The sequence below is a fragment of the Colobus angolensis genome, unplaced genomic scaffold (assembly GCF_000951035.1).
Source record: "Colobus angolensis palliatus isolate OR3802 unplaced genomic scaffold, Cang.pa_1.0 Scaffold224, whole genome shotgun sequence".
NCBI classification, from domain to species: domain Eukaryota; kingdom Metazoa; phylum Chordata; class Mammalia; order Primates; family Cercopithecidae; genus Colobus; species Colobus angolensis.
In genome coordinates, this window is record NW_012115422.1 from 4927552 (window position 1) to 4943761 (window position 16210).

General features: G+C 41.0%; 1 protein-coding gene across 2 annotated transcripts in view; it reads right to left on the bottom strand.

The window, feature by feature from the left end:
* The window catches only part of PDE11A (phosphodiesterase 11A), a 511038-nt gene that overhangs the window by 466829 nt on the left and 27999 nt on the right, over positions 1-16210 (bottom strand). The window contains exon 1 of one of the 2 annotated variants that reach the window (XM_011944038.1): positions 10098-11382. The exons of the other annotated variant lie outside the window; for it this stretch is intronic. Within the exon in view, the coding sequence (XP_011799428.1) occupies positions 10098-11009 (912 nt within the window). The 5' untranslated portion in view covers positions 11010-11382. Of the gene's footprint in view, positions 1-10097; positions 11383-16210 lie in introns of those variants that run through there. 2 annotated transcript variants of the gene reach the window in all.

Consider the following 16210-nt stretch of genomic DNA (forward strand, 5'->3'; position numbering starts at 1 on the left):
GATCTGCTGTTAGTCTGATGGGCTTCCCTTTGTGGGTAACCTGACTTTTCTCTCTGGCTGCCCTTAACATTGTTTCCTTCATTTCAACTTTGGTGAATCTGACAATTATATGTCTTGGAGATGATCTTCTCAAGGAGTATCTTTGTGGCATTCTCTGTATTTCCTGAATTTGAATGTTGGCCTGCCCTGCTAGGTTGGGGAAGTTCTCCTGGATAATATCCTGCAGAGTGTTTTCCAACTTGGTTCCATTCTCCCTGTCACTTTCAGGTACAGCAATCAGACATAGATTTGGTCTTTTCACATTGTCCCATATTTCTTGGAGGCTTTGTTTGTTTCTTTTTACTCTAAATTTCTCGCTTCATTTCATTCATTCGATCTATTTCTGAAGAACAAAATTAGTTTTTTCTTCAACAGAAACCCAAAGTCTTAAGTATGAAACATTCTTATAGTGATAGTAGCTCTTCTTTCCCCAGCTGATCTTTTTGTTCTTTAATTTAACGTAGCGAATAATCTTAATTTAGTTAAATCAGAGGTAGAAAAATATTTTCCTGCCCTTTATATTTTAAAGCTCCTTTCTGTCTATTCACAGCAGGCATGAGTAAAAGAAAGGACTAAATCAGAGGATGTTCCTTTTGTTCATTCATTTTTAAAATGAATGGCAAAGGAGAGAGGGGAGAGATGCCTCAGCTTCCAGCTGTTCATCTCCCTGCTTGGTTAATTCATGGCACATTCACTACCATTGTTTCCTCTCCTCTTTGCTTCTCTGCATGATAATCTTAGGGTTATGATAAAAAGGAGTTGTTATGGCTAGGGCTGCCTTGGGCTTTCAAAGCCAGTGCTCAAAGATGGGGAAGTGACAGAAGAATATGACTCCAGTCTCACATATCTGAAGACAGAAAAAAAAAAAAAAAAAGCAGCAGCAGCAGCTACCTTAGCAATTGCACAGAGTAACAGTGTGTGCACCCTCTCACTTGGTGGTTTTCTGGGAGCAAAAGGAAGAAGAGGCTAACAGGGAAGTGTGAGTAGCCATAAAGGTGGCTATTAGAGAGAGGGGATTAGAGCTTCACTTTTCCAGAGGACTTTATTCAGAAAAGAACAAAAATCTGGGCTTGTTTCTTTAGCAGCCCTGGATAATCTTTCCCACAGTGTCCCAAGCCTGTAATTCTTAATGCCATTACAGGTGTTATTAAAACTTTAAATATGTAATCATGCCTATTAAGTTGCCAAATACCCATAAAAACTGTTAGCTCATTAAACTGTGCACAGCCATTTAAATGAAAAAGGAGTATCATCTAATTTTTTAATTGAAAAATGTAAAGGTTGAAACATTCTGGTAATCTGATAAAGTAGTACATGCAACATAAATGCAAAAAAGATAATGCTAGTATTAAAAGTATCATCATTTCCAAACATGAAAACATAAAGAAAGTCTATCTGTTGTATAAGGAATCAACACATCTAAAATAAAATTGTCATAGATATACTTGTCTACTAAATTATTAGATCTTGATTACAAGCATGAGATTTAGTATTCATTTATTCTTTAATGCCAGCAGCTAGAATTGATTTAGTTTACAAGTGTTTGAGCCAAATACCATATTTTTTTAATTTTTAATATTTTGACAATAAAACTACAAATCATCAACTTGGAGATTTCATATGGGGATTTATTTCACAGAGACCCAATGTATACTTTTGAAATTGCATTTTGTACTAGAGAAATAGGCATGTTGATCAATTGTATGAAGAAATTTAACATATCTGTGTTCATCAAAGGTAGAATATTTATTATGGCCTCTTAATCCTGACAGCATAATATTCATTTAAAGCATTTGATCTCTTTACATTTTAATCATTTCTTGTGTTTAAGGGATTATATATGTGTGGTACTGTGTTAAAAAGTACCTGGGATTTGTTTTAATGGGGTATGGTAAAGCAAACACAGAAATGACTGTCATGAAGAAAGTTCATACTCACAGACCCTAGAAACAGGAAGCACGGCACACTGTGCAGGGCCGCATAGGGAAGGCCCAGGGTCAGTCGGAGGCAGAAGTTGGGGCAGAGCATGGCACAGAACCTTTACTAGGGTCTTCAGGGAAGGATGGTTGAGACAGGGTATACCTACCCTGAGTATACTAAGTAAGTTTAGGATTGGCTAGTTTGAATAATTTTGGCAAACTATGGGCTATAGGAGTCATCTTTAGTTGTTGGGTACCTGGCCCTGGGTGATTTAGGGCAAGGAGAATATTGTCTGAGTGTATGAGAGTTTGATAAAGGAGACAGGGGAGTGGGCTCTGGATAGGCTGATTCATATATCAAAGATACCCTCAAAAGGGAGTTCTTCACTCTCTCTAGAAATTAGCTAGCCCTGGGAGGGGAAGTCTCTCCAGGGTCGTAGGCCTCAAATGCTAGAACATCAAGAATACAGAAAATTTGGAAATATAGTCAATACAGGTACTACTACATTTTAGATCAAAACTCTCCTATTATGTTCAAAGTCCTTTCCAAAGACAACACTGTGAATAAAGCCTTCTGGACTGTGTATTTTAAAACATTAATAAGGCCTTACATTTCTGACTTCATCCATTTGAAAATGCTTTTCCATTATCTCTTTGCAATCTAATGATTAGATTTGATGATTAGAGGCTTACAAAATACTATGGGGCAGACATGTCTGAACATATTATCCCTATATTATAGCTAAAAAACTAAGGCAGAAATGGGAATAGAACCACAATTCCTGACTGTAAATCTACAGCATATTCTGTCACACTCTGATGCCTTTTACTGTTTAACAATGTTATTAGTAACCTAAGAATTCAATTGTCAGGCAAATGGATTTAACGAGGTTGTACAGAGAACAGGTTCCACAAACTAGACCAAAGTCACCTCTTCTCTGTAAGTGTGTTTGGCCAAGGTTACCTTTTATGGGGTGTCTTTGGGGATACAGAATCTCACAAATAAACAGAATAACTTGAAGAGAATAAGCGAGTCAGCTCCCTCACTTACCAATGGAGTCACTTTAAGCAAATTACTTAAACTGTCCAAGCCTCTGTTTCTCCTTTTGTAAAATGGGGGTGGTCATAGTTACCTTAGGGGATTTTTGAGAGGATTAAAAGAGACAAAGCTTGCGAATGAGCTGTCTGACTCAGAGTTAGTACTCCATAGATGAAGTTACTATTCATCCACAGTGAAGCTTCCCTCTACCTTCTGTTATTACGTTAAAAAAAAAAAAAAAGCAGACACCCTACTGGGCTCAGTGGCACACATTTATAGTCCCAGCTACTCATGTGGCTGAGGTGGGAGGATCACTTGAGCCCAGGAGTTTTAATTCAGCCTGGGCAACATAGTAAGATCGTGTCTTTAAAATAAAAGAAAAAACTAGACACCCTAAAGAGGTATCTCATAGGTTTCTCCTTTGTTTTCCCTTCAGGTAAAGAAGATTTCTTGTCCTGAATTTGCAACAGCCTTTAAGCTATATTTTACGATAGGAAACATAATTTGTCATTAATATGTGAAACCACTGTTCAGTCAAAACCAACCAATTAATAAAAAAAATCCTTAGGAATTATAGAAAGTATATTTTTTAAAGCCAGAAAATCTTCTTTATTATTTTAAACCAAATAAATAAACAAATATAGCCTCAATACCTATAAATGACCAGGAACTGAAAATTCTCCTAAAATATTAGTGACTTAACGCACTCTTTTATGATTAAACTGCTTTTATCTGATTCAAATTTCACTTTCCAAAAGAATGTGGCTATATTGCAAAATACTACCCTTAAAATAAGCAGCAAGCAATGTACCTCAAGGATCTTGTTGACTTTTCTATAAAACAACTCAAAGCTGTTTCAGAGGAAAGTTTGTATGACTCTTCAACACTGTATTCAACATGAAACCCTAACTTCCAAATTAAGCCATCGTTGTCAATAAACAGGTGACCCAAACCTCATGAACCAAAATAAATTGGTCAGATTAGTAAACATTTAGTTTATGGGTTGGGAAAAAAATTTAGTTAACCTTAAATTACCTTTTCATGATTCTGTAGGAACTGTGCCTTTCTGTAATCTATCCTCATGTACAAAGTAGCAAATGCAATTTGTCCTTGTGTTTATCACAATCATGCGTCTGTCAGGAAGAGAGGCTGAAATAGCAGAGTTTCCTACTTCAAACACAAAATCAACTCTGGTTCTGGGCTAGTGAGCATGTTTGTGGGCTTGGGGGAATTTTTTTAAACACTGTGCAAAGCTGGAATAAGATTTCATGAAACTCTTTTTTTATATTATCAGTGTTGGAGTAGGATCAACATCTGCCTTTTTAGACAAATCTCAGCAACTCAATCACATGAGTGTAGACCATATCTATCAGCACTGGCTCATCAGGGAACGAAGCACTCTCATTGCTGAATTTTCTAGACACCTAAAATTAATTCCTTCTGAGGCAAACACTTTCAATGTGATTATTTCAATGGAGATTATTCCAAAAAGAAAACTGAAATTCAATGAAGTATTAAATATCTTTATTCATATTATTAGAAAATATATATAATAAATATATATCAGCATATTACAATGCATTCTTAAATACAACTTTATGTATATATTTTGAGTTGCTTTCCAACTCCTCTCTTTAAGGATAAGGCACTCAGCTCTCCCTTCTCATATAATGAGAAGGCAAGCAGGTTCTAAATGAGCAGAGATGGAGAAGAAGTAGTCCTGGCAGAAAGTATGCAAAATACAGGAATAGAAAAGCACTATCTGGGCATTGAAAACAGCCTGTAATTTAATTAGGATGGTGCTGAGGCCACATGAAGGGCTGCAGTAGACAAAGTTGGATGAAGATTGAACTTCTCTACCTTTGACTCCATATGACTCAGATTCAGGGCCCGTTTCATGAGCATGTGACCAGTGCAGTGGCTGAAAGACCCCTGCTTGAGGTTTAATGCTATGCTGTGTGAGATTGTTAATACTTTTTATTATTGAATTTGTGCTTTGTAAGCAAAGTCCAATGGAACAATGGAGCAAGAGCCCCAGAGTCCAGAACCTTGGTTCTCATACAGTCTCCCCTCCCACTGCCTGCCCAGAACTGGTTTTTGGCCACCTGATCCCTGCTCCATGGTGTCCCAGGCCCCATTCATCCTCCCCAGTCTCACGCCTGCCCTTAGCAACCAGGTCACATCGGTCAAGGGAAAGGCCCACATCCCATGTCTGCCATTGCAGTCTGCTCTTAGATGGGGTCTGGGGAGGGTGTGGAGAGGGGCAGGTGCATGCCCCACACCTCCTCAGGGAAGAGAAAGGATGTGGCCCTCCTCACCCAGAGCTGGCAGCAGCATGGCACCTCTGGCAGGCAATTCAGCAGGGGCCCCTTGCCCACCCTCAATCCAGATACTAAGAATGCCCCAGCCTGGAGATTGCAATCCCTTCAGACTCTCAGACAGGAGGTTGCTATGAACGGGGAGACAGATTCTTAGGACGTGGGGACTGACTTCTTTAACCCCAGCCAGAGTCCTGCTTTATCATCTTGCACCAGGCTCCACAAATTATGTAGCTGGCCCTACTTAGAATCTTCCCCTTAACCCAGTTTCTCTCCCTCTTCTGGATAAAGGCATCACACTTCCTCATATCTCCTGGGTTTAGAATCTGAGTCATCATTGCCCTCCCTCCCTCCTTTCCCAAATCCACACCCCAGACCACTTCCCATCTGTCTCCTTCTGCCCATTCCCACTGTTCCTGCTTGAGTTTAATTGTTCATCATGGCTCCACCAGACCATGACAGTAGACTCCTAATTATTTCCACAGCTTTGAGCCTCTCCTTGTTCAATCCATTCAGCTGCTGCCACCAGGTTACCCAAAACACCACTTTGATCATGCTAAGATGTTTTTAATGGCTCCCTGTGGCCTACTCTTGGTGAAGTTTGAACTCTTTAGCTAGGTGTTCAAAGTCCTTCCTTCTTTTGTCCTCACCTTACTTTTGCAAATCATTCTATGACAACAGAATGTCATAGATATGCAACATGCAATATTTTGGCCAAATTAAACCACTCACTCTCCCTTATACCTATTTGGTGCTCGGTCATCACTGTGTCTCCGTTGAAGCTATTTTGTTGGACTTGGATCACTTCTCCCTACTCCACAACTATCTCTAACTGGAAAACCTAATCCTATTTATAGCTCAAATGGTGCCTCCTCCATGAAGTCTTTCATTATGAGCCCAGTCACAAAGTGACTCCATACTCATCCAAGACTAACATCATTTAGTTTGTACAGCTTGGTACTATTTTTTTGTGGACAGCACATGGCTCTCTACTGTACCCGTGGAGAGCGGAAGTATATCCTGTCCTTTGTACACCCATAGGTCCTCTACCCAAGGCCTTGGGGATAATGGGCTCTCTCTGTGCATGTTTGTTGGAACTAATGAATAAACGAAGTTGTTGTGTAAACAGATCTTCTGAAAGGCAGGCACACCTGTAACCCTTCAGCATCATCCCCTTTCCTCCTCTCAGTTCATCTAACAAAACATCCTGCTGCTTTTCACACCCAAACCCAACAAACACCTGTACTATCATTATCAACACTGACAAAAATTTACCTCACGATTTTTATGAATGTTTAAAGTGCTATATTCTGAATGCTTAGAATAATCTCAAAGAGAACACCTGTCACTTGAATGCTCTTATTTTCAACCTCTTGAGGGCAATTTTTTCATTACTATATTAATGTGGGCTGTTAAATAACTTATAACTATCTGGGGGAAAGGTAAACTGCAGTCACTATGATCTGGACAGGATACCTAAAAACGAATGTTTTTTTTTCCACTTACAATTTATTTTTTTCCTAATTTCAAGTCTGTCTTTTAGGACTAATTGAGGAGAGTAATGCAAAATAATGAAATAAACTGAGGGATTTTGGGTTGTCAGAACTTCTATTCAATTTTAACATTTCATTAAATATTCTACCCTTGACTCCAGAATGCCATGTTTATCATCATAATTTTGTCTCTTCAATGCCTTTCTCTTGCCCATTCTCTTGCCCATATTAGGAACCCCCAAGAGTATCACCAATGTAATTATCAAATGATTAAATTTGGAAACTCTGTGTGATTAAAAAAAAATTCTTACCTCCTGAAGAAAAAAATACACTGTCTGAAGCTGAGCAAGAAACACCTTAAAAATATAGTAGTTAACAAAGAATCAGGAAGGATAGTTACATATTTAAATAGAAACTTCAGGATGCTTGCATATATGGTACAAATTAAAACTTCATGACAAAAGAACATGTATTTGGAAAGTTGTCAGTTTCATTAAGAGACATCTGCAACACCAGGAAATGGAAAGGATGGAGGAAAATGCTAGCACTGGGGAAGGATGCAACATTTTTCCCTATGACAACCCTATAAAAAGTTTATATTGCATGTCTTACTAAGAGGAACAAAGTGCAGAACTTTTCACAGGCTAGGATATGGTGTTACCAACCACATTTAGGGACATTTTAAGTAGAGAATGGAAGGATAGATATTTTCATGTTCCTTGAATGTAAACCTGGTTCTAAAATACTTAATTTAAGGGTGGAGCATGGAAAAGATTAAGCTGGTCAAAACATGCTGACTTCACATCTCAGTTCCAGATAAGGAGAAAAACAATGGAAAATAAGGTAAACAGAAAGAAAAAGAATATTAGCAAACTAGATATCATCGTTATCTTCATAAACTGTTACCATTTCCTGGGTAATTGCCATGTACCAGATATTATTTTAGGGGCTTTGATACAATATCTCATTTTATTGAGATAAACAAAAATAATCTTTGCTAGGTAGATATTATTGTTCCCATTTTATGGATGAGGAAATTGAGGCTGTGAGAGATTAAGAAATTCTCCCAAGGTCACACCATTGGTGACTGTAGTGCACCATAATAAAGAAAAAAAAGGAGCTTTATCAAAGAGTAGCATAAGTAAAATGAAGCAAACTACACCAAGTTAAAAATACAGAGATACATAAAAGAAGCCAATGGAAAAAGAAAAGAGAAATTTTCTAACCAGTTAGAAATGAAAGCAAGGTAAACCAAGGGTAAATTCCCAACCCATATAGCACCTTTCCCCTACCTGCCTTTCGCCAGGCCTCCCAACAACCCAGTCCCCTTTTGCGGCCATCATTACTATTCTGGGGGGGGGAAGAAAAAAAAAAAAACCAAAAACTCCTCTTTCCCAATGTCAGTTTCCAAAAATATTAAGACACTCGGCAGAGTAAGGGTAGAGCCCACAGGAAGTAGCAGCTGCTGAAAACCTGCTTTCCCCTGCCTGTGATGACACCTACAGCCACAATTCTAGACAGCAGAAAGACAAGTTAGCTGTTGAAGAGACTGAGAATTATGCTCTTAAAGAAAGGACAGTATGAAATAAAAGTTAGGGCCTGAATGAAGACGTTAAGAAATAAAAGCTACAGAAATGGGAGAAAATCAATTGGGGATGAATTTTAAAAGTAAGGGCAATAAAGAGAAAAGGCTGCAACCCCAGGCTAGAATAAGTATCATTGAACTAAGAAGGGATTTTTCTTTAGCCCAAGCATACAATAAGGATGTGGGGGAAAAAAATTGGGAAGAAGAAAATTTGTGATTGTTTTATTTCTCTAGAAATATAATTTGTGAAAAAATTTTTATGGAATCTCCAACATATGAATTATTAAATGCTTGTATTTCTTCTCATAGCTTTCTAGGATTGTAGAGAAATAAACACTTGTTGAAAACCATTGTTGTTTCACCTACACCTTTTAAAATTTTCAAGAAAGATAAAATGAATAATGCACTTAGTCTACAATAAAAGGTTAACAAAAATGGCATTTTGACAAACATCCTTTAATATTAAAGTGTTAGGTTGGCAGACATCCCACAAAAATATGAAACTTGGCTTTAGTACAAGTTAGTCAATTTTCTATGTAAAATTGTCAATTTTCAGATGAAATAGATAAAATTTTACCTTTAGTGTCCTTCCCACTCTTTTTGCTATTCTCAGCAACAGCAACTAAACTCCAGAGAAACATGTAGCTCCCTGAGACCACTGGAAGAAGTACTTACTAGATGACTATAAAACTTTCCTAACCAAGGATGAGAACTTTTAATTCTTATGAACCCTGAAGAAGTTTCATAGAAAATAATATCCAGTTTAACCAGATTCAGTGAATAAATACTGAAGAAATTAGAACGGACTAGTTTTCAGATCCAGCATCTAATATCAAGTTCAAAACGCTGTGAAAATGAAAGGCTCAGAAAACCCAGATGAGAGCATGTTGGGTTTCCTTTTCCACTTGAAACTAACATGTTTACCCTGCTGATGGTAAACAATTATCAATATTTTTTGTTTGTTTCATAAATTAAAAACCTACTTGCTCAGTCCTATCAAAGCTGACTACAGATAATGCTATATTCAGGCCTAAAGATAACTAGCCCCTCTATCTGTCCAATCTTTCTAACTCAACAACAGAAACAGTTAAAATAGATACTAAGAAGGCACAAATGGGTCACAGGCCCATTTTCCCCCTGACATTCCTCTTCTCTTCCTCTTTTCCCTACCTTACAACCTGTGCAACTCTAATCTAGAGAAGGGAACAGGGAAGTAGTTAAGCACTTTGTTGCCTTTCCAATATTGAATTAGAGAATGAACATGCATTATGGTCCCCAAAAGACATCAAAGACACCAAAATGCCCATCTTAACACTGGAATTCTGGAGCACACATCTTTTTCTAGCAACTCACAAATGCATACTAAAACCACACATTGATATCTTAAAGAGCAGACGAGGGAGCTGTGGATGCCAGATCAGCCAAAGTGTCAAAGTGTTAAAGACAAAAGTGTCTTGACAGAGAAACACGTGGTGTTATTGGGTGATATATGAATTTCCCACAAGCCATTGGGTGTTAAGAAAGGACCAACACATCAAAGATGCTGTAGGAACATTCTAACTAGTTTAAACTCAGGAATTTAAATAGCAAGATTTGTATTGTTAAGAGCCTAAATTAATGTGTTCCTGGATGCCAGATGATAACCGAAAGCTTATCTTCCAAGCCAGTGGGGTTCTGGGAGAAGGGGACAATGCAAAGTCCTACCTGGTAGGCATCAGGAATGTTGACAGTTTCTCCATGCTCCCCGACATAGCCAATGATGCCTTTGCCCCAGGGGACCTGCACCTCATTTGAGTTCTCTGTGCTGCTGCAAGGCAGCAGAGGGGTTCCTGCATGCACATCAAAGAATTTGGAGACTAAGCTCTTCTTGCCAGCAGCTGCCCTTTCCACCAGGAAAAGAGAGCAGCGGTCAGCGTCCACCATAAGGCAGACAAAGATAAGAATCTTGTAGCTCAGGCTGGTGAGGTCAAGGTCATTGGAGATATCTTTGACCAATTCCAGAAAGAACTGACGCTCATTATGCTTTTTCAGGTGGCACTTGTAGTCGATGGCTGTAGGAGGATACTGAGGCAGATTCACTCTCGATTCCAGCAGCGCACTGAGAATATGGGCTGTGGTGGGGGGCAGGGAGCTGGCCTTCCGGAGAAGTGCCCTCCGTCGTACACTGCTCAGGGGTTCCTGAGCCCGGGAGGTCGCCTGTTCATCGTAAGTCCTGTTCACGTGGATGGCCTTGGAGCGGGCAAAACTCTTCCTTAGCTCTTTCTGAGAAGCTCTCCGCTGCAGGTTCCCATCGCCCCTGCTGCCACTGGCCCAGCTGGGACTCAAGGGAACCCCACCACAGTCCCTGCCACCGGGAAGAGGCTGGCTATGGTCAGAGCCATTTGGTCCAATGCCACCACCAACGCTGCTGCCACCTTTGCAGGTGCTGTGAGCCAAGCTGCTGGTACCAGCCAAAGAGGGCCTTGGACCTAAAGCCCCTTGACCCTGACTATGCCTCTGCAGCCACTTTTCAACCATCTCCTGCTTCCCCTTCCGCATCAAGTAATCTTCAAACAACTCTGGGTGCCTGTCCAGGAAAGTTTCCACCTCCCCAAAGTCCAAGCGGGAGGCTGCCATGGTCCCAGACAGCTTTCCTTGCCTGTCCACACGTGAACCAAATGTTTTCCTGCCCGAGGCCTCTAGCTGTTCCTGCACATGTTCACCCCTACCAGTATTCCCAGTTCGGTGCCACCTCCCCTGGAGATTATTCCCAGCAGTGGAAATTGTGAGGCGCCCCTTCCTTCTCTGGCTCAGAGTGGCTGGCACCGACCCCACCCCCGGTCCTGCTACTCCTGCTCCGCACAGGTGCCCAGCCCTGAGCTGCCGTCGCTGCCCAGGCTCCTGTCCTGGAAACCGTAGCTATCGCTGCTCCTGTTCTGGCTGCCGCCGCTGCTGCTGGAACTGCTGCTGTAACCGGATGAGTGGACCACTGTGACAGGGAGGTAGGGCAGGACACGCCCCTGAGTGAGGCACAGAGCCTGGAGGAAGGAGAGAAGAGGAGGGAGCCGCGGAAGCCAGACCAGCCAAAGTCCGCGGCCCAGGCGGCCAGGCGGTTCCTGGAAGAGTCTCCGGACGGCCAGAATCTGCGCCTGGGTACACGACTCCTGATTGGAACACGATTAGAAGAGGGAAACGCACCTTGTTCCTTCCCCGCTTTCTTGCTCCCTTACCTCCCCAACCTTCCCCACTCACCGCCCCTTAATCCGTTAGCGTTTCGAGGAGGCCCAGCGGGAACCCAGTAAGAGTCCGAGATAGAAGTGTTGATGTTTTGCAGGGATCTGAACACAGACGCGGACTCCGAGGAATCGAGGGTGTCGTTCACCCTCAGAGACAGGCAGGGTTATTTTTCTGGGATGTGACTGTGGATTGTTGGTTCCCAGGATTCCTGGGACTTGCTCACCAACACTGCCCAGCGCCTTGTGGGTGCTCAGTAAATATTAATGGAATTGCATTTCCCCGAAAATAGCAAATAAAGTTTCCTATGTGAGCAATTCATGACTTTAACCAAATTCATGCACCTGGGGCAGGGGTAGATTACATAGAGAAAGGGGGTAAAACAGTACAGAAAAAGAGTTTACCAGGTAGAGGAAGCAAGTGCTAAAGAGTTTGGGGTATTTAATAAACAGCAGGGAGACCAGCTAGGAGACAGTAAATCAAGCATAGAATCCTGGTAATTTGGAGCAGCTGGCTTCCAAGAAGGTGAGTGGTTATCAAGATTTAAAAAGAAAAAAAAAAATGTTTAGCATAGTGCCTGGCACATAAAAAGTGCTCAGTAAATGTTAGCTGTTGTATTACTTTTGTTATTATTATTATTCTAAGGTGATGGTGTATGCAAACTTGACTGCATGTAGCCATGCCTCTGGTCACTTGAGAGATCTATCAGTAAAGATGGTTAGTGATATGTTGAAACTGGCTTGTAAGGACTCACAAGCACCTAGTTTAAAATCTCTTCCCAATTCTGTGTTCAGTCACATCATGGAGCTTGCAATCAGTCACAATGGGAATGTTTACACCATGGAAATCAGCAAATGTTATGTGTCAGGGTTTTTTTTTTTTATGGACTGCTAATTGTTAAACATTTACCGATATGCAGTGGTGGAAATAATCCAAATGACCATCAGTTGAGGAACAGACAAATAAAATGTGATATCTCCATACAGTAGAATATTATTCAATCATAAAATGGAATGAAGCACTGATACATGCTACTACTTGAATGAAGCTTAAAAACCTCATGCAAAGTGAAAGAAGCCACTCACAAATGACCACATATTATAAAATTTCATTTATAGGAAATGTCCAGAACAGGCAAATCCATACAGACAGAAAGTAGATTACTTTCTAGATGGAGAGGAAGTAGGTGACTGCTAATGTGTGTGTGGTTTTTTTTGGGGGGGGGTGGGAGTTAATAAAATGTTCTAAATTGATTGTGTTGATAGTTGCACAATCTGAATATGCTGAAATTCAATGAATTGTACATTTAATTGAATGAACTGTATGGTACGTAAGTTATATTTCAATTAAACTGTTACAAGACAACAACAAAACACATTTACTACCCTGAGACTGGTTATAATACAGCAGCAGCGTTGTGCATGGAGACAAGAAAAGCACTGAGTACAGATCTGATGAAAATGAAGCAATGAGCTTCTCAGGGAAGGGAGAGAAGTAGACCAACCCTGGGCTTCCTAGAAACAGAAAGTTTAATAAAGACACTTCCTTAATTCCATCTTCCAGGTATTCATTATACAAGCAGTTGTTTGGCATTTACCATGTTCCAGGCTCTGGGGACAAAAGAAGACCAAGACAAAACCTGTGTTTTTTACTAAAGATCTCCGTCTACAGTACCAAGAGAAGTGAAAGTAGAGACGAATACTGGGAAGGATGGGGAAAGCAATAGAAGAGAAATCCAAAAAAGTGAATTCAACATTTCGAGCCTGGTTTTGAATTGGCTGTAGCCATGTTCCCTGCTTGGTATGTGAGGTCACTAAAGGAGTTAATGGTTGGGGAAGAAAATGAGAAAGTGACAGACAGCACACATAAGATAGTCCAGAGGGCTGTAATGGAGGGCTGATAACAAGATGTGTGTTGGTGTGGCCACATTGCCATTTATCTTCACTCTCAATCTGCAGAATAGTATGTGTATCAGTCACACTCCCAACAGGAAACAGAGCACATTCTAATTAAATTCCAAGAAGGTTGATTTACAAAGGAACAAATTACAAAAGTGAAATATAGGTAAACCATAGAAATAGTGAAGAAACCTGGGACTCATAGCAGTAGAGAAGTTACCACCCCTAGACATGAGGGGAAGAGGAGGAAAAAGTTACTAGGACTTGGAAGCAAAGAAGATTGGATAGTTACTACTGCCTTGAGGGGAGCAGTGACAGCCCATCAAAAGGCATCAACAGGTCAGGCACGGTGGCTCATGCCTGTCATCCCAGCACTTTGGGAGGCCGAGGCAGGCGGATCACTCGGGGTCAAGAGTTCAAGACCAGCCTGCCCAACATGGCAAAACCCTGTCTCTACTAAAAATACAAAAATTAGCCTGGGGCCGGGCGCGGTGGCTCAAGCCTGTAATCCCAGCACTTTGGGAGGCCGAGATGAGCGGATCACGAGGTCAGGAGATCGAGACCATCCTGGCTAACATGGTGAAACCCCGTCTCTACTAAAAATACAAAAAACTAGCCGGACGACGTGGCGGGCGCCTGTAGTCCCAGCTACTTGGGAGGCTGAGGCAGGAGAATGGTGTGAACCCGGGAGGCGGAGCTTGCAGTGAGCTGAGATCCGGCCACTGCACTCCAGCCTGGGCGGCAGAGCGAGACTCCGTCTCAAAAAAAAAAAAAAAAAAAAAAATTAGCCTGGAATGGTAGCATGCAGCTGTAATCCCAGCTACTCAGGAAGCTGAAACAGGAGAATCGCTTGAACCTAGGAGGCAGAGGTTGCAGTGAGCTGAGATCGCACCACTGTACTCCAGCCTGGGCAACAGAGTGACATTCTGTCTCAAAAAAAAAAAAAAAAAAGGCATGAACAGCTCAAGCTAACCTCAAAGGAGGGATATTAGGAATAAATATTAATAATAGCTGGAACTTATTCTTTTCCCTCCCTTCCATCACTGACCAGATATAAGCTAGAAGGTATTGAAGCCCGTTGATACCTCATCCTCACTGGGCAAAGAATAGGAGGGGACAAAGGAGGATCTATATAAGTTCTGGAGGGGTGAAAGGATGATTCTTGGCCCTATATGGAAACTTGAAGAGGTCCCCTAAGGAAATAATGGAAGAGGTCCCACTAGGAAAGAATGGTCCAATATGGAACCTTGAAGGGGTTCCTTTGGTAAAGGAAATAAAAATATATTTCCCTTAAGGAAATACAGCTCCAAATAATTTTCTGTGTAATTCTGACCTCTTCTGCTTATCTGCTAATTACATCAAAACTATCTATAATACACTCTATGACAACATTTGCAGTCTATAAAGCCCCTTAGGCACAAACTATCATACCTGAAAAGGTATGATATTGTGAAGATACCGTGCAGTCCATAGGATCCCCCAGGGCACTATCACACATGAAAAGGCATGATACTGTGAAGACAGATCATTCAGAGCAAGGAAGAGGCTCTGCAGGCTCCTTCTCCATCTACCCTGTCCCATCTCTACCAAGCTGTAAATATTGTCCAAGTAGCCTCTCATTAAAGAAGATGAAGGAGTCTTCCTATTTGTATTTTTCAAGAATAAGGGGCTCCTTTTTTATCTAAGTATTTATTTCTTTATCATGGCCAATTAGCATTTGTTGAGTACTTACAACGTGCGAAACATTGGGTAGCAGGCAAGATGACTTTTGTTATTCCAAAGGGGACCCATTACATTTTAGTACTGGATGGAAACTTAAAGTTCAGCTAGTACTATGCTTTCCACAGTTTCCTCATGGTTACATTGAAATCTAGAGTGGACACATAACTCCTCCAAAGTCACCTGCCAGGCCAACCTCTCATCTACTCATAGCTCTATCCCACCCTTACCAACATCTCACAACTTGGTATCAACCTCTTAAAGCCCAATGAACTTCTATCTCCTAAGTTTGCCTCCTAATTATTCATCTCCTAAAACAGATATTACTGACTTTTATTGTGTGACCAGTGAGCATCATCAAATATGTAAAGGGAGGCTGAAAATGTAGTTACTTAAAATAACAATGTTCCTACTTCTCACAGTTCTGTAGGTTAACTAGTGGTTCTTCTCTTTCACTTGGTATTGGCTGAAGTCACTCATGTGGCTGCATTCAACCGGCAGCTGGGATGTGCTGGAAGGTCCAGGAAGGCCTCTCATACATATCTAGGGCCTCAGTGCTGACTTGTGGCTGAGGCTGCTCAGTTTTTCTCCAGGAGGCCTCTTTCTACATTGTATCTCATTTTCCAGGTTTTCTTTATGTGGCTTCTGTCTCCAGTAGGATAACCTGTCCTTCCTTACAATATGGCATCTGGGTTTCAAGAGGGAGTGTTGTAAGAGGGTAAGCCCAATATGCAAGAGCCTATCAAGCCTATATAACAGTTGTTAATGTCCCATTGGTCAAAGCCAATTATATATAAGCCAAGCACAACATCAGTTGAGAGAGGGACAAGGACATGAATACTCACAGGTATGGTTCACTGGGAGCCACTCATCTAACAATTCACCACACAAACTCTCTCCTGAACCTCAGAGGCCTATCCTATCTCTTTTCTTTTCTTTCTTTCTTTCTTTTTTTTTTTTGACACAGAGTCTCACTCCACTGCCCAG